General features: G+C 40.5%; 1 protein-coding gene across 2 annotated transcripts in view; it reads right to left on the bottom strand.

The window, feature by feature from the left end:
• Positions 1-1,813: 1,813 nt before the first annotated feature.
• RCAN3 (RCAN family member 3) overlaps positions 1,814-18,472 on the bottom strand; it is a 31,878-nt gene continuing 15,219 nt past the window's right edge. For both annotated transcript variants that reach the window (XM_065930066.1, XM_065930067.1), the window contains exons 3-5: positions 7,340-7,513; positions 6,136-6,307; positions 1,814-4,903 (exon numbers count right to left, since the gene is read on the bottom strand). In XM_065930066.1, coding sequence (XP_065786138.1) covers positions 4,719-4,903; positions 6,136-6,307; positions 7,340-7,513 — 531 coding nt within the window. In that variant the 3' untranslated portion in view covers positions 1,814-4,718. The remainder of the gene's footprint in view (positions 4,904-6,135; positions 6,308-7,339; positions 7,514-18,472) is intronic.

Raw genomic sequence — 18,472 nt, 5'->3', positions numbered from 1 at the left:
GCTTTGTTGCTTGTATATTCGTTAATAACACACTCTACAAATTGTTACAATTTCCACAATTCATGGTTAAAAAACAATGGCATTCCAGTGAAGGGGCTCTGACTGACCCCACTCCAGTGGAAGTTTAAAAAACATGTATTTATCAAATTGTTGGACAAGGTTCATAAATCTTATTCTTTAAATTTGTTGAACCTTTTTTTTGTTGTTGTTGTTGAACCTTTTAAAAGACACAGTTCTACAACATGGACTTACTTCTTAAACTAGAAGGCAACTACTTCTCTGAGTCTTTAGTTTCTTTCTATTAGCATACTTATTGTAAGAAATTCATTTCCTTTCCTACAGGAAGACAGAAATGCAAGTGAGCCAAGAAGGGAAAGACTGATGGATCTCACCTGTAGGACAGGTATGAAGTACACAGCTCTGGAGAAAAGAGCGACATCAACCAAACAATGAGCCTGACACACCAAAGAATTTTGTCGTTTCCAACGCTTAATTATGTTTTAGATTTTCCCTTTTAAAAATAAAGCCACGGGCTGTAAAAAAGTCTATATAAAAACACGAAGCACAGGTCAGCCTTCAGCCATTAACAGAATTCCATCTCACATACACTGAGTGAGCGTGCCCTTCCACTGCAAGCTCTTTCCAAATCACATTAGATCTCATTCTGCTTCATTACACTCATGTCTCAAGGATGCCTATTTATACTTTAATCTGATTATTATGAAAAATTAGGAAAGCCTACATAAAATGTCACCACAATTCCTGGCTACCAAAATAACATTAAGTAGATTCCAAATCCAATGGTACAATGACCACAAAAACACAAAACATGGAATATTAAATTCATTCATTGAAATTACTAAGTCACTGATGTCATCAGATAAGATTTTTCTTACTCATTGTACCTCACTGAGGAAAAGGAATTTTTTTCCCCTTTTGTTTCTTATGGCTGGTTATCGCTGCCTCTGAGTGTCTTTAAGAAGTCCATGCAAGAAAAAGTAGACACAAGCCACAGCCTGGAAGTTGGGACTGGCAATTCTAGAACCTGGGCTGCTTTCTGTGGGCTTCGTAGCAAGCCACATCTCCTGCTTTGTAATCTAAGCAACATGAGGATTCAACTATATGATTTCCAAAGTTGCCTTCACCTCTGTAATTGAGATTCTGAGAAATCAAATATTTTCACCTTATATCACAACATTTTAAAAAGATGGGATTAATGCGAATGGGAAAAACAATCATATTCTAGAAGAATGAAAGTGCTAGACTGACGCTATCTCCTGGCATCTCTTTGATTTGAATAGCCCATAAACGAAAATGTTTATTTAAACTTTTATGTTATAAACAACAAAGTCCAATTGTATAGCATGGGGAACTATAGTCAATATCCTGTGATAAACCGTAATGGAAAAGAATATAAAAAAGAATATGTACCTGAATGTATAACTGAATCACTTTGCTGTACGGCAGAAACTAACAGAACACTGGAACATCAACGATATTCCAATTAAAAAAAATACCCTTTAGTTGAACTTAAAAGTTCCCAGTAGCTTTTACTTGGCTCTTAATTACTGATAGGTTTTAGTGACAACATTTTGGAGAAGCAGAATGTGAAAAGACTAGTTTGCTTTCACCCGATTTTCAGCTCTCCAAGGCAAGGGAACTGTTTTTACCATTTCTGCCTCTTAGCACCTAAACTAGTAGATACTCAGAGGCGTGCACTTCTAAATATAACAGATTCACTTCTGGTTTCGTCAGGTGGGTAGAGAGAAAGAATCTAGACCACAGGAGCCCATGCATTGCAAGTTCTGTTGACTATTTTTATTGTCTTATGATTTTATCTTCTACAAATGTTTTTCCTAACAAAAAGCATCATCTTCTCTCCTCACAATTGCCTAACCTGATTCCTGAGATTATGGTGTCTAAAGAAACCATGGCTACAGTTAAATCTAAGTGATGACTCGGTTTCAAAGAAGAAATGGAGATAAAATTTATTAAAAGGTACTTAAATAAAAGATGAATGAGACTCGTCTCTCACAAGATGGACACATGAATTGGATACACAATAGTCAAAAAAGTCAAAAAAGTAAAAAAAATAGTCAAAAAAGAGATCATAATACCTGGGGAGATTCTGGTTGATTTCACAATATTAAAATGTTAATGGGTAGGAATTGCCTGGAGGTCTAGTGGTTAGGACTTGGTGTGTTCATTGCCAAGGGCTTGGGTTCAATCCCTGGTCAAGGAAATAAGATTCTCTCAAGCTGTGGGTTATAGTCAAAAATTTTAAAAAGTGAATGGATTTAGTAGTTTTTCTTTCAGAGCTCATGTTGTGGAAATACTATACTAGAAAGAACAAAAATATTAATGTTTTCCACTCAGAAAAGTTGTAGTGGAAGACTGGAGTCTTAACCACTGGACCACCAGGGAAAGCCTCAGAAAAGTTTTACATATATTAAATTAAAAATACATTATTTAATATATACTTAATCTTGGTTTAAGTTTTTCTTCAATTTATTCAACATTGAAAAAAATAAAGAAAAGAGAAAAAGAAATATTCAGGTAATTTGCATTGTTGGGGGGGCTTCCCTGGTGGCTCAGGTGGTAAAAAATCTGCCTGCAATGCAAGAGATCTGGGTTCGATCCCTAGGTTAGGAAGAGTCCCTGGAGAAGGAAATGGCAACCCACTCCAGTATTCTTGCCTGGAGAATTCCATGATCAGAGGAGCCTAGTGGGCTATAGTCCATGGGGTCATGAGAGTCAGACACAACTGAGCAACTAACACTTAAATTTGCATTGTTGGACTATAAAAGACAGTTTTAAGTTAGGGATAGAATATTCTTTAATTGGAAGGTAGAGCATGAAAGCCAAGCCAAATAATAACACATCATGACTTTTGATCACTTAGAAAATTACAGTGAATAAATATTACCTAAAAAAAAACTCAAAAATTTCCAAACGTTGAAAATACATACATTTCCTGACTTACAGAGTTTGTTCTGCAATAAGTCAGTGCACCTAGATAAGATTAAAAATTGGCTGAATTTAGAACTGCAAAGTAAATGTATTAAGTGACTGCCAGTTAAACTGCCAAATAATAAATTTAATAAGCTGCTTGCAGAATCACAAATTTCAACTGAATTTTACATCGAGGCTTACCAGTGGTGGATATATACAAACAGAAGAGTCGATCATCTCAGCATATTTTAAGGTAAGGGAAATATAGAAAACTTTATTTTGCAATAAAGTTTAAGTCCTTAGAAATAAATTCTACCACAATAAGAACATCTAGACCACTGAAACACATTACCAAAAATGTATCGAAAGCATGATCTGAATTTCTGCATTTTTCTTTCTGTTGCCACACTGGTTTATTAGTCCAAACTCACAAGTCCTTGCACAGACACAGTGAGGAGCCCCAGACACTTGTCTTACAAAAAAAACCTTGGAGGGAGCAGAGAACCAGTATGGCCACCTGACCTGAAGCAAAGCATTCTTAGTTACGACACTTTTCTACAAAAAGGACTTCGAAATTCAAACAGACCACAAAAGAGTTAAGAAGATGTCTGTTCAATGATACACCCTCAAACACAAGCAGGAAACAATTCTGTTTTAAGGGAAAATGCCAACGGGAAGCCAGAGTAAACAAATTTCACCCAAAAGAAACTCTGACCAATGAGTTATCCCTATCTGTTACATCTTTCCTTAACTCACAGAAAAACAATGTGTGTGACTTCTGTGTCAAAGCCAACAGAAAAATGCTTGAATGGACAATTTACAAACAGTCTTCAGAAAATCTTATCAGTACTTTTTCTGATTTAAAGTCTATGAATGATGACACACAAGTATGAATAATGACCACTCAACTGGTGGTTGAAGACAGTCCGAGCTACAGGCCAGGATGTGTCACAAATGGGAGAGTGCGGCAGCTGCGTGAGGTCACAGTCATCAAGGTCACAGTCATCAAGCTCACAGGTGATGCCTCTCGTTCCCAAAGCAGGAAGCAGCTCTTTGCCTGGGCGGCCTATCAGGAACTGGGGTCTATTATGTATCACTTTGTGATAAGAACAGTGAGCACGTAGATTTGGGCACCTTGATTCTGACAGTTGAAGGGAACTCGGCATTTCTTCCCCAAAGCTAAAGAAAAAAAAAAACCACTTGAGAAGAAAAAATTACTTTCTATGAATTATTCTCTATGTCAGGTCTCTTTCTGGGCCAAAAATTCCATGTATATTGAATAGCGATGAATCTTTGACCAACAGACTTGTTGGAAGCCAACAGACTGGTACAAACATTCTCAACTAGATTATTAAAATTGTAAGACTAATTTTTTTTTTAATTATAAGATTATTTTTAAGTTCTCAAAAATGGAACTGCCCTGGGTGACTACAGTTTTCACTTTGGGGTACCCCGTGCTATCCAGAATCAGGGAAATCAATGTTTCTGGAGGAAGCCATTCTCCTAATTTGCTATTTAAAAGTGGTCAAGAGTTGCCACGTGGTGGGGGCTAATCCTTTAAAGGAATATGCTGTTCAGAACATCAGTTAAAAGCTGTGATTTTAACTGATCAGTTAAAACTGCTACTCCGTGTTCTACTGTCCCCAGTGTGGGTGCTCCGTGCCCCCCGCCTCCCCTTGGCAGAGCAGGGGTCAAGGTCACGGACGGGCATGTCCCCGCCACCCCAGGCCACGTGGGCAGCGGCTCCGTGCCACGCCACCGAAGCCTCAAAGCGCACAGTCGAAGGCCCGGGGCTCGCTCAGCGCTGCGGTCGGAGGTCCTGGGCGCCGTGTCTGGGTGATTTTCTGTTTGGGGTTTTTCGTTTCTTCTTCCTCTTCAGTTTCACTTTCACAGACGTGAACCACCACGCTTGGTGTGGATTCGGTTCCTGCGTGAAGTTCATATTTCTCTCCTGCGGAGGCAAACAGCAAAGGAAGGGTTCTGAACCTTGAAACTTCTTGTTCTACGCATGTTTCCGTTGCTGATTTCTGGCTTTTCAACCTGTAAATTCTATGTTATGGTACTTTATCTTGTTTAGACATTAGAGAATTGATGCTTTTTAAGGTTCCTTAAAAGTTTTAGCATTTTGAGAAATTAGTAGTGAGGAGTACTGAGGTCTTGGGAGTTAAAATGCAAGTGCTAATTACTGTTCTGTGAACAATGCACGTATTCCTGCTTAACTTCATAATGGTTCCTGGGTTCCCCTTGGGAGACACCTGTAAGGTTTCAGGCAGCATCGGCAATCTCTTATGGGACCTCAGGGATCCAAGACACAGCTCTCACGTCTAACACACAACTTCTCTTCAAATGTCTTTTGTATCCCCTGATGTTAATGAAGACACAACATTATTTTAGGTGGACAACGACTATGAACCAACAATGGCACTGATTTATTGTATTATTTTGGAGGGATGAGAGAGAAAAATTAAACAGAAGGAAAAGAAGACGGGAAAAGAAACTCAAGAGAAGAATCTGAAGGGATGATACGGTATCACCACCAATTCCTTGATAAACTGTTCAGTGTAGAAGTTGTCTGCGATTTTGGTGGCAACTAACATGCTCTAACGATCTGTCATGTAGTAGAATGTGGAGCTGTAAACTGCAGTCAGATTTACTATTACGTATGTATCACTTAGTTCTCGTGTGTGTGGGTGTGTGTGTGTGCACGCGCGCGTGCACTCAGTCTTGCTCAGTCATGTCAAGCTCTGTGACTCTGTGGACTGTAGCCCACCTGGCCCCTCTGTCCATGGGATTCTCCAGGCAAGAATTCTGGAGTGGGTTGCCATTTCCTTCTCCAGAGGATCTTCCCAATTTGGGGATCGAACCTGCATCTCCTGTGTCTCCTGCATTGACAGATTCTTTACCACTGTGCCACCTGGGGAAGCCCTTAGTCCTTAGAATTGTGTTGAAGGGTAGCTCCTATGATCCCTATTTTAGATGAGAAAGCAGAGGCTCAGAAAATTGAAGCTAAATAACTTGCTCAAGATCACAGTTAGCAAAGACTAGAATCTAAACCCAGGTTTGTGTGACCCTATCTTCCATGCTGATCGTGTTGCCGTTCATTGGCTAGAACAAATAGCTGAATGTGGGCTTTAAAACAAAAGTTTCTTGGAGAAAAAAACAGGAGAGAGAGAAGCTTGTTACCTGGTCCCAACTTGGAAACAGCACAGAGTAAATCATAGTTTATAACAGGCGTTGCGTCCTCCCCCTGCTTCCACCCCACCGGAGGTGACGCGGGCGGGGAGATGAGGAACTGCTTGGCAGGCTGGGGTGGCTGTAAATAGGACTTGTCCCGTGTTCCACTGGACATCTGTACCTGCAGGGGGGGAGAGGCTCACGATTTATGACCAGGCCATGTTTTCACTTTCATCTTCCTATTAACTAAAACATCTCTTTGGAGAAAATGTAAAATTTCTCTTTGACAGGCTACATATCTTCCAGTGGCTGGGCCAGAGTCTGTCTGGTTCACCACTGAACACTTAGAGCCCGGTACAGAGCATTAGGTGCCCAATAAATATTCGTCAAATGGAAAGAAAAATCGATGAGTGGATGAATGGACAATGAATCGTACTAAGCACTGAATTCCAGTTTTAGAAGAGATTAGGTTATACTGTCACCATCGACTCCACCAAGACGTGTCCAAACATAGGTTTCATTTGTAATGTCAGAGAGCAAACCCCATCTTAATTTTTTTAAAAAATATTTTGAAAGCTAGACCAAGGGGAAAAAAGTGCTTTGTTAAAAATAAAACAGTGCACTTAACAGCTTATCTAATGCTTTTATTTCACTAATTCTTCCAAGAAGTAATTGGTTTGTCAGAGTCCTATCAATGGAGGATTAGAATAATAAGGATAGCCAATTCTCATTAACTTGCAGGGTCCTCCGCAATTCCAAAGTCTAGGACAGTCTTTCTGTACGTTCTCTGTCTGCTCCCTGTTCACCCCTTGGGCTGGGAGCCATTTTCAATAGGGCGCCTCTTAGGAATCACAGCCCATGGAAATGAGTCCAGAGGCTGCTTTTCTCACATCTTCCAAGGATGTCCCATCACAAGTGCCATTCTAGATGACAGGAGAAAAGGCTTAGGTGTTCCCCAGTTGAGAAAAGCTGCCAGAAAAAAATGAAGCCCTCTAACTATTAGGCTAAGCAAAACAAAGTTAGGAGGGCAAATATGCTTAATAAATGTATACATCTATGTATCTGTAAAACAAAGGAAACATATGTTTACATGATTTGCTGATTGGGATTGTTCATTTCAAAGACCTCTGATACGATAATAGAGAATACGGAGAGTGGACAGCATCGTTGGATGGAGGAAAACACGCTGCCCTCTGCACTATGAAGTCAGTACCTGTGCGAAGTACAGCTTCAGCTTTCTGCCATTGAAGTCTGTCTCGTGGAGTTCTATCCGAGCCCGTGCCGCCGCCTCAGGCTTGCTGAAATTTATTCGGACTCTTCTAAAGCTTTTGAACAACTGAAATGTAACTTGGTCATCATAGATGGTGAAGAGCGCTTCAAATCTCTCCTACAAAGTGAGGGGCAGCACAGCAGAGAGAATAAGGGCAGGGGGGGAAAAAAAAGGAAAACCTTTACCAAGAGGAAATTTAAATCATTAAACATAAGTAGTGGAGTAGAATTCATTATAATTTGTTTTTTTCCCCAAAGCAGCATTCTCTTCTTGTAGGTACACAAGAACAGGTGTCCTGTTTAGTCATATGCTAAATTCTGCAGCTTGCACTTATTTTAAAAATAACTTTATTAAATACTATATTATGTAGAGTTCATATTATAAAATCAAATGTAAAGTATTATAAAATGAATGTAAGGTATAAAATGATAAAAACATGCCCAATGATAGAACAAGAACATCAATATCATTTTGAAGTCCTCAGCATGCCAGAGTTTTTATCTCCATCCTATTCCTTTTTAGATTCAAAGTAATTATTTTCTGGAATTTCATGCTTATCTTTGTTTTTCTTTACAGTTTTACAGCATTTATAAGTTCCCTTAAAGACTGAATCATGTTGCATATATTCTTCTACAACTTGCCTTTTTTCCTAAGATGCTTCCTTGTTGCTGAGTGTAACTAACTGTGAGCCACCCTCTTCAGAACTGTATAATATTCCACTGTACGGCTATGCCACAATTCCTCTAATGCTGCTGGAATCTGGACTGCCTCCAGTTTTGCTACTGCAATGCTGCTATGAACATTCTTGGTGCCCATAGGCATGGGATTCTCTGGTGTGCACACTACAAGTGGGATCACGGGGCCTTTGTTGTTCAGTCACTAAGTCATGTCCCATCTCTGAGACCCCATGGACTGCAGCACACCAGGCCTCCCTGTCCATCACTATCTCCCAGAGTTTGCTCAAACTCATGTCCATTGAGTCAGTGATGCCATCCAACCATCTCATCCTCTGTCGCCCCCATCTCCTCCTGCCCTCAATCTTTCCCAGCATCAGAGTCATTTCCAGTGAGTCAGTTCTTCATATCAGGTGGCCAAAGTACTGGAGCTTCAGCTTCAGCATCAGTCCTTCCAGTGAATATTCAGAATTGATTTCCTTTAGGATTGACTGGTTTGATCTCCTTGCTGTCCAAGGGATTCGCAGGAGTCTTCTCCAGGACCACAATTCGAAAGCATCAATTCTTTTGTGCTCAGCCTTCTTTATGGTCCAGCTCTCACATTTGTACATGATTCCTGGAAAAACCATAGCTTTGACTATATGGACCTTTGTCGGTAAAGTTGCGACTTTGCTCTTTAATACACTCTCTAGGTTTGTCATAGCTTTCTTTCCACGGAGCAAGCGTCTTTTAAGCACGCGTCCTGGGCCTCAACACTGACATATCTTTTACTTTAGTAGATGATGCCACACAGTTTTCCAAAGTGTTTGTACCAATTTACTGTCTGAGTGAAAGTGTGTTCTGCTTGCTTCATATCTATGCCAACAGTTGATACAGACCTTTAAATTTTTACCAATGCAAAGTAAGGAATATGAAACAGGTTCTAATTTTGGTTATAATTCACATTTCTTTGAAAAATAAAGACGTTGAACCTTTTTTCATGTTTATGGGTCTTCTGGGGTTCCTCTTAACATGATATAGCTTCCCAGGTGGCGCTAGTGGTAAAGAACCTGCCTGCCAACGCAGGAGACAAAAGAGAAGCAGCTAGATTCCTGGGGTGGGAAGATCCTCTGGAGGAGGGTACGGCAACCCGCTCCAGTGTTCTTGCCTGCAGAATCCATGATACGCGTGCTCATATCTTTTGTCCATGTTTCTACTGGATTGTCTCTTTTAATTGAGGAAGGGGAGTTCTATAGGGGTGCTAATTCTTTGTTAAATATAGGTGCCATAAATACTTTTTCCCAATTTTTTTTGAAACATACAAGTTTTAAATTTGAACCTTACTAAATGTATCCATTTTCTTCCTTTTGTGTTGTGTCTTGAGAAATCCTTGTATACTCTGAGATCACAATGATGTTCTCCCAGATTGTCTTCTTAAAATTTTATGATTTTACCTTTCATATTTAACTCTGTATTCTCCATAAAACTAAAGTGTATGAGATGCCCACCCCACTCCCACCAGTAACCACCATCTTTTTTTCTAGCACTCTAGATCAGATCGTATTTTTTTAGTATTTCATAAAAATGTACTTTTGGCAGGGGGGGTCCTGGGTTTTTTCCCTGAGCATAATCATGTTGAGATTGGGTTCTCAATATTGAGATTGGGAACCCAATATGAGATTGGGAACCCAATATTATTGGGTTCTCTTTTATGGTCCTTTTTATTATCAAGTAGAACTCCACTGTAAGGATATTTATGCAAATACCTGCTGACAGGCAACTGGGCTGTTACTAGTTTTGAACTATTTCAAATAAAGCTGCTACGTACATTCATGTACAGGTTATGGGTAGATATATGATTTTATTTCTTTTGGGTAAATACCTGAATCATATGATAGGTATATGATCAACTTTTCAAAAACTACTAAACTGTCTTTCAGAGTTGTTGTATATTCACACCAACAGTGTATGAGAGTTCTAGCAGCTCTGCATCCTCACCAGCACTTGGCATGGTCAGTCTTTTTAATTTCAGCCATTCTACTGGGAGTACAGAATTATCTCACTGTAGTTTTAATTCATATTTCCCTAATGATTCCTGACACTGAGCATCTTTTCATAAGTATATCTGCCATCTCTATAACTTTCTAGGTCAAATTTATTTAAATCTTCCCCAATTTTTAACTTAGGCTACCTTATTAAGTGTAAGAATTCTATTATATATTTTAGATATAAGTCCTTTGTCAAATCTATGTGTTTTAAATATTGTCCTTGCTTTCCTTTTTCATTATGAACAGTATTTTTTAAAAAGCAAATTAAAAAACATTTTTTTAATGAAGTCGATGTGTTGATTTTAAAAAACTACTTTGTGCTTTTTGTATCAAATGTAGAAATCTCTGCCATACCCAAGGTCACTAGGATTTTCTCCTATGTTTTCTTGTAGATGTTTTATAGCTTAGTTTTTACATTTAGGTCTAGGATCCACTTCAAGTTTTTGTATGTGAGACAAGAGTCATTGTTCACTTTTTTCTTTCCCCATATGGCTATCTCTTTGTTCCAGCACCCACGGTTGAAATGATTATCCTTCCCTCAGTACACTGAAAACTATTCAACATAGTTGAAAGAAATTAAAGACCCAAATAAGTAGAGACACACACCACTTTCTCTTCAGGGAATCACCTGTTTGACATTATTGATTCTATGTATATTTACTCTCTATTTCATTAATTTCTACTCTTTGTTCTTTGAGTTTTTCCTTTTTCTACGGCCTTAAGATGGAGGCTGAGTCTATAATTTTTCAATTTTCTCCTTTTTAATAGAAACATTTAAGGAATATATATTTCTAAATATTATTTTTTAGCTATTCCCTCATTTGAATATATATTACTTTCATTATTATTTGATTCTAAATATTTAGTTTAATTTCCATTATGATTTCTTCCTTGTCTCATGAATTGTTTAGATATTTCTTAAATTCCAAATAGGTGGGAGATTTTGCTTGTTATCTTTTTAACATCTAATTTATTTTCACTATGATCAGAGGTTTTTATCCATAAGAGATATCAATCCAATATTTTTGAGACTTGCTTTTGCTACAATATTTCATCCATTTTCATAAATCTGCTATGTGTGCTTGAAATGTCTTTCTGCAGCTGTTGGATGCTGTACCATAAATATATTCAGTATATTAAGCTTGTGTTCTTTAGAAGAATATAGAATATAGAAATCTATATACTGATTTCTTTTGGAGGGGGTGTCTATTTGAACCACTGAATACCAAGAGGTTTCTTAAGACTTCCCACTATTAGGTGGATTTATTTTTCCTTGTAATTTGCTCACTTCTGCTTCATACATTTTTAGGGATATGTCTGCCAATGCAGGAGACTCAGATTTGATCCCTGAGTCAGGAAGACCCCTTGGAGAAGGAAATGGCAACCTGCTCTAGTATTCTTGCCTGGAAAATCCCGCGGACAGAGGAGCCTGGCAGCCTAGAGTCCATAGGGTCACAAGAGAGTGGGATACGATTTAGCGACTAAACAATAAGAAAAACAAAAGACAAGTTTAGAATTGTTTTGTCTTCCTTGTGGACTAAATCTTTTACCATTAGTTAGTAGTCTATTTCTCTAGGAATGTCTTTGGCCTTAAAGCCTTAATGTCTTCAGCCTTAAACAGACTGATATTAACACAGTTGTGTCTGACATTAACACAGCTGGTGTAGCTTTCTGTTGTTCATACAGTTGACTCTTGAACAACAAAGGAGTGAGGGCCACCAACCCTGCCCAGCTGAAAGTCTGCATATAACTTTGCAGGGGCCTTTCGTATCCACGGTTCCACACCCATGAATTCCACCAACCACGCAGACTGTGTAGCACTGTAGTTTACTGGGAAAAAAATCTGCATATAAGAGGGCCTGTGCAGTTCAAATCTGTGTTGTTCAAGAGCCAACTGTATATTGCACAGAACTCAATTCCCATCCTTTATTTCTGAACTTTATGTATTCTTTTGTTTTAAATATACCTCCTAAAAATGTGTGTAGATAAATAGCTACTTGATAATCACATCCCTCTTCCTATTTCCTTTCAAAACAATTGTTAAAATCATTCCAGATATACACCAAAACTGAATGTAACATCCAGATGACAGCAATGAGTTATATGTGTCTCTCTCTCTTCTAAATCCCCATATGTGTGAACTGATGAAGAATTAGTAAAAAATGAAGCCATGCAGGAGTGGATGAGAAAGTTTTGCTGCTTCTTCCCCTCTCTTTCACATGCATTTCCCCCTTAATGTGGCATAAATACAGCTTATGAACTGTGTGACTTTAAGCTCTGAGGTGAGCAGAAAATATGAAAAATTAACGTAGAGGCAAAACTTCTGCTGTTTCCTACTTGAGGAAAAAGGCAAGCGCCCTTAGCTGGGAGCTCGGCCCCTCACTGTGTCCACAGACAGCACGTGGATTCCTGAGCTGTCCCCGACATCCCGGCGACAGCACGGAAGGGCTTGAGAAGAATGGAGACAGGCGGTGAGGGCTTCATCTATGACACCTGTGGACATCGATGGACTGAAAGGACGCGGGACAAACAGAATCCATTCAGAAACCAAATCCTTCTTTTTCCTCCTTAAACTGCTTTAGAAATAATTCGCTCGAGCTGCACTGCGCCCTGATTGCGGCGCATGGGCTCTTTGTCGCTGGGTTCACGCTGTCTCTGGCTGCAGAGGGTGGGTTCCTCTCTAGTTGCGGTGCACGGGCTTCTCGCTGCCACGGCTTCTCTTGCTGTGGAGCAGCGGCTCTAGGGCAGGCAGGCTCAGTAGTCGCGGCATACGGGCTCCAGGGCGCACAGGGTCAGGCCCTGTGCCGAGCGGGCTCGATGACCCCGCAGCATGTGGGATCTTATTTTTTGGCAGGCAGATTCTTAACCACTGGACCACCAGGGAAGTTGTAGAAATAATTCCCTTTTATAGGTTTCTGAATTCCCTAATGATATAAAAGTAACACCACCCTGTTAAACTGGTGACAGCTGCACATTTATTCCCTAGAAGATGGTGGGGATCCCATAAGATCCAGGGCATCACTGACCACTCTACTTCTTCAGAGGCCACTTAGTATTCGTCTCGGGCAGTACAACAGTTATAAGGAAGACACAAATAACTTGGCCTAAAACCCAGGCTTTTCCTGTTATGTATTTTTCCATAAAATAGAGACTAGAGCTGCCTTCATATGCAGAAATCACCTGTGCAATAAGTGAGCAGTAAAAATGATTACAAATACCTTGCACCTAGAATATGTTAAGGATAACACACAATCAACACACTTTCCTGGGAACTCAAGGTTACTCTGCAGCTGGGCCGTGGGTGCACTAAAATCACGGAAGGGAAAAATGGGAAGGTCAGATGGGAAAGCAGCCTTCAGGGAGTGACAGATAGGACGGTTGCTAGGTGCGCATTTCTCAACCTTTCCAGAACTATGGTCGCTCTACTCTTTGGTCCCCTGCCCAAGGCAGAGAAGGTGATGTTTATCAATTCACTGAGGGACAAACTATGAAAATGATTGTGCTGCACCCGTCTGCCTTGAACCAAAAAATCCTGAGGCATCCATCATTTCTATACATTAAGTTGGAAAGTGAAAGTCGCTCAGTAGTGTCCAACTCTTTGTGACTATACAGTCCATGGAGTTCTCCAGGCCAGAATACTGGAGTGGGTAGCCTTTCCCTTCTCCAGGGGATCTTCCCGACCCAGGAATCGAACCCAGGTCTCCCGCACTGCGGGCGGATTCTTTACCAGCTGAGTCACAAGGGAAGCCCAAGAATACTGGAGTGGGTAACCTATCCTTTCTCCAGCAGATCTCCCCGACCCAGGAATCAAACCAGGGTCTCCTACATTGCAGGAGGATTCTTTACCAACTGAGCTATCAGGGAAGCACAGAAGTGACGTTTCAATCCATTCAGCAGTGAAATTATCTTTGGAGTCCCAAGGCAAGATAATTTCACATTGTCTTTCTGTAAATCTGAGACAGAAAATTCCACCCATCCAGAGTCCAGTGGCTACAGGTTCACCGATGCCAGAGGCAAGATTATTGGTTTTGCCTTTTTTCCCATGGCTAAGGTGGAAAGGATTCTATAATGATGCTTTACAGAAGATGTGTCCACAATGAAGTCATTTTCCAGCAGTTTACGGGGTGACTGCTCACCCTAAACACCGAGAAAACGCAGTCTGCCACTTCAGGAGGGGAATGGGACCCACAAGCACACCCGCAACCTGGTCACGTTAACAGCTAAGCTCACACATACACACATGTGCGTACACACACACTCACTCACACAATCTGCAAGTTACAAAGGCACTGACTGCATCAATTAATGACACTGAAGCCCTGCAGCCCATCAATAAACAAAAACACTTCATTTGGTTTTTCTGGGGAATATCTATTAGAGACGCACAGTCTTCAAAACCATAACTAAGAGAACTTCTAATGAGCTCCCAGCTGTTGACAGCCCCCTCAGAGCAGCACCCATGGCTTTTGTCTTTTTCCTTTTTTTCACCCTAAAGTTTGTTTAGTTGTTTACTAAAAAGAGCAGGGAAGACAGAGCAGCAGATTTTAAGGCCTCCTGGAGGAAAGAACAGGTGGAACAAAGGTAGGGAGACAGGACAAACGGAGGAGCAGAGAATTCTGTCTCCTGTTAACAGTCCCCTGGGGCCCTACCAAGCTACTCTGTTATTTCAAGGGCACTTTGAAGAAGCAGTCAGATTACAGGGCAGTTATCCAATCTAAGGCTCAAAATGGCCTGCAAAAAACACTTCGTGTTTGCAAATGCATCCATGTACTTGGGCTCAAACAGTTTTTTTCCTAAAAACATTTATTTGCTTATTTATGCTATACTGGGTTCTTAGTTGTTAAACTAGACATATGGGGTCTAGTTCCCTGACCCAGACCCCCTGCATTGGAGCAGTGTCTTAGCCACTGGACCACCAGGGAAGTTCCCAACAATTTTGATCTAAAACATCAGAGGTTGAAGAAAACCACAAACAGGAGTTCTTCCCCTAAAAACCACGAGAATTTCCCCAGGAAAGAGGAACGCAGTTTCAGTTGCTCTGTTCCCAGCACTCAGGCTGCAGCTGTCAAGGGCAGTACTGTCCACCGATGCAGCTGCACAAGGAAACCTGCAAATCCCCCTCTAGGGTGTCCACCTGGATCCCCACTTCCTCCTCCTTGCTCTCCCTGCCCACGAAGCAGGAAAGATGCGGGAAGTTCAGGCTCAGACTGCAGTTTCCAAGAATGTGAGCATCCTGAAAGGCGGGGAGGACTAGGAATTGCTTCAGGCTGAAAGAGATGAAATAAACAGCCCTGACAACCTAATACATTGAGTGATAAGGGGCTGGATTTTTTTGTTATAAAGGACATTACTGGAACCATGGGCAAACTTGAATGGGGTCTGAGGATTAGAACGATGTAATGTGTCAATGTTAATTTCCTGAATTTTGTTTTTGTTTTGTTTTCTTAGAATGCCCTTTTTTGTTAGCAAATACATATTAAAATATTGGGGGTAATGGCCACTGCGGCTGGCAATTTACTCTTAAAATGGCTTAGAGAAGAAGTCCTTTGTACACCCAAACTAGTAAAAGCAGTTCTATTATTCAGTGACCTCAAGTGTCACTTCTCCAGACAGGCTTTCCCTGACCACTCTAGTTAAACATCGTCACCCATCAAGCCACTCTCTAGCCCTCCTCTGTTTTTATTTCTTTTAAGTAATTTTGTTTATTTGTTTATTTTTGGCAGTGCTGGGTCTTCACTGTTGGGTAGGCTTTTCTCCGGCTGCAGCCAGTGGGGGCTACCCTCTCACTGTGATGCCTGGACTTCTCATCTCGCTGGGCTTCTCCCCTTGCGGACCACAGGCTCCAGCGTGCACGCGGCCTCCGCGGTTGCGGCTCCTGGGCTCAGCACGGCAGGCTCGGGGGTTGCGGCGCACGGGCTTGGGCGCTCCGCGGCTTGTGCAATCTGCCGGGTCAGGGGCTGAACCCACGCCCCTGACACTGAGCCACCAGGGAAGCCGCGCTCCGCTGGTTTTTCTTCTTCGTGTGTGCGGTCATGCCTAACGCTCTGCATCCCGGTGGACTGCAGCCCGCCAGGCTCCTCTGGCCACGGGACTTCCCAGCAAGAATACTGGGGTGGGCTGCCATTTCCTCTTGCAGGGAATCTTTCCCACTCAGGGAATCCAATCCACATCTTCGGCAAGCAGATTCTTTAACACCAAGCCAACTAGAAAGTCTATTTTCTTCATAGTACTTGTATTATCTGAACTTCTGATTCACTTATTTGCATGTTAAATATTTTCCTCTTCTAATGTTCCATTGGGGCTGGAGCTTCATTGTGTCCACCACTGTCTCCCTAGAACCTTTAACCATGACTGGTACAACGCTCAATAAACACTTACTGAATACACAATTCAAGGTCAGCCGTAGAGTCTGTAAACCAATGGTCTCTAAGAACGTGACAGCTAACCTGACTCTTCAGTGATCTCTTAATACGCCTGATAGTTAGGATAACTAAATTCCTAACTAAATGATCTAAGATACTTCTCAACTCTTGTTTTTGAGACAAAGTATTCACAAGGGAAGCTACAAATATAATAGAAGATAAATGAAGATAGCTTCTTCATTTCAAAATCTTACATCTGAAAATTCCTAAATGTTCTATCTAATATGGGGCGGCAGAGGACCCAGCACTAGTCCAAGAACTTTGCTTCTCGTCCACAACAATGTTTGGTACAGAAATTGAGAGGAAGTGTCTAGGAACATTATAGAAAGTTTGAACTGCTATAATATTCTTACTGCATTTTATAAATGTTACAGTCTGGGGGAAAACCTGGTCCTTCACAAAGCAATACATTTGAGAAGCTTTTATCTACAGTTTATGCAAAATCATGTTAAAAGGAATAAAAATGTTAACTACCAGACTGGCAAAAATGCTTAATTCTGAAAAAATAAAGTACTGGTAATGCTACAGAGCAATGGGAACTCTTTTGCATGGCTGGTAGGAATGCAAACTGTTGTAGCTTCACAGACTGTTTGACAGTCTCTGCTATGATTGTGAAAAAGTACAACCTGATGAGCCAGCAACATCATTCCTGTTTACATAGCCTGAGGAGACTCCCCCACTTCCACTGTGACATACACAGGACACATACAGAACATTCACAACATCACTGTTGCAATAGCAACATCTCAAAAATAACCTAAATGTCCAACATAAGAATGAGCAAATAAATAATGGTATATTTGTAAACTAGGACAGTATATATAGCAAGGGAAATGGAATACATATTTCAATATGGATTAATCTTATAGATACAACATTGAGAAAAAATTAATCTAATTATGCCTTTTATATAAAATTAACACAAGAATGAGTAAATAAATAATGGTATATTTATAAACTAGGACAGTATATATAGCAAGGGAAACAATATATATTTCAATATGGATTAATCTTACAGATACAACATTGAGAAAACAACTGATCTAATTATGCCTTTTATATAAAATTAAAAAATATAAAATCTTATGTATTTCACTGGTGGTATAATTTTCAGCATATGGATCCTGCATATACTCCGTTGTTTTTAAATTTCAACTTCCAAATGCTGAGTGCTGGTAAATGGACATGTGGCTGACTTTATATATTGGCCCTGTATCCTGCAAACTTCTTAAACTCACTTATTGCTGCGGTTCAGTCACCCAGTCATGTCCAACTCTGTGCGACCCCATGGACCGCAGGATGCCTGTATAAAAGGCCAAACTCACTTACTAGTAGAGTTTTTAAGTGGATTCCTTTCTTTACCGTCTGAGCCACTGGGGAAGTCCTAAGTGGATTCCTTTCTAAATAGACGATCATGTCAACTGAAAATAGAGCAAAATTTGAAATTTGTATATACACATACATAGAGTATTAAGTGTGAACTAGAAGAATTGCCAATACAGGTATCTGCCAGTTTTTAAAAATTGGTTTTATGCCACTTTGCTTTTACAAAAGACCTGCACTAGTACCTACTTTCTATAACAGAAAAAAGTCCAAGGAGGATTCTTCCTTTTATGAAAAAAGGTGAAAATCACATTCAACATCTGTTTTGCAGCAGCTGTCATGGAGGCAGCATGCCCCCTGAGTGGTGAGAGTGGCTCCACCAAGCTCCTTCCTAGGAAACTACCCTCAGCTTCTCAGCATCAAGCACATTAGCCTGGAACTGGGTCTGTGAGCATCTGTGCTTTACCTTAATTTATTTTGTGCATCTGTTAGCAAGACTGCCCCAAGGAACTGCTTTTCAGCTTTATACCATTTCAGCTTACAGAAGGTTTCATAGGAAAACTACTTTCAGAGAGAGGGGGAAAGTAGACCATTTTGGTCTAAAAATACACCAATTTCATATTCACTGGA

Source organism: Muntiacus reevesi, chromosome 3 (genome assembly GCF_963930625.1).
Source record: "Muntiacus reevesi chromosome 3, mMunRee1.1, whole genome shotgun sequence".
In the NCBI taxonomy this organism is placed as follows: Eukaryota; Metazoa; Chordata; class Mammalia; order Artiodactyla; family Cervidae; genus Muntiacus; species Muntiacus reevesi.
This window is presented reverse-complemented; position numbering and strand designations above follow the sequence as displayed.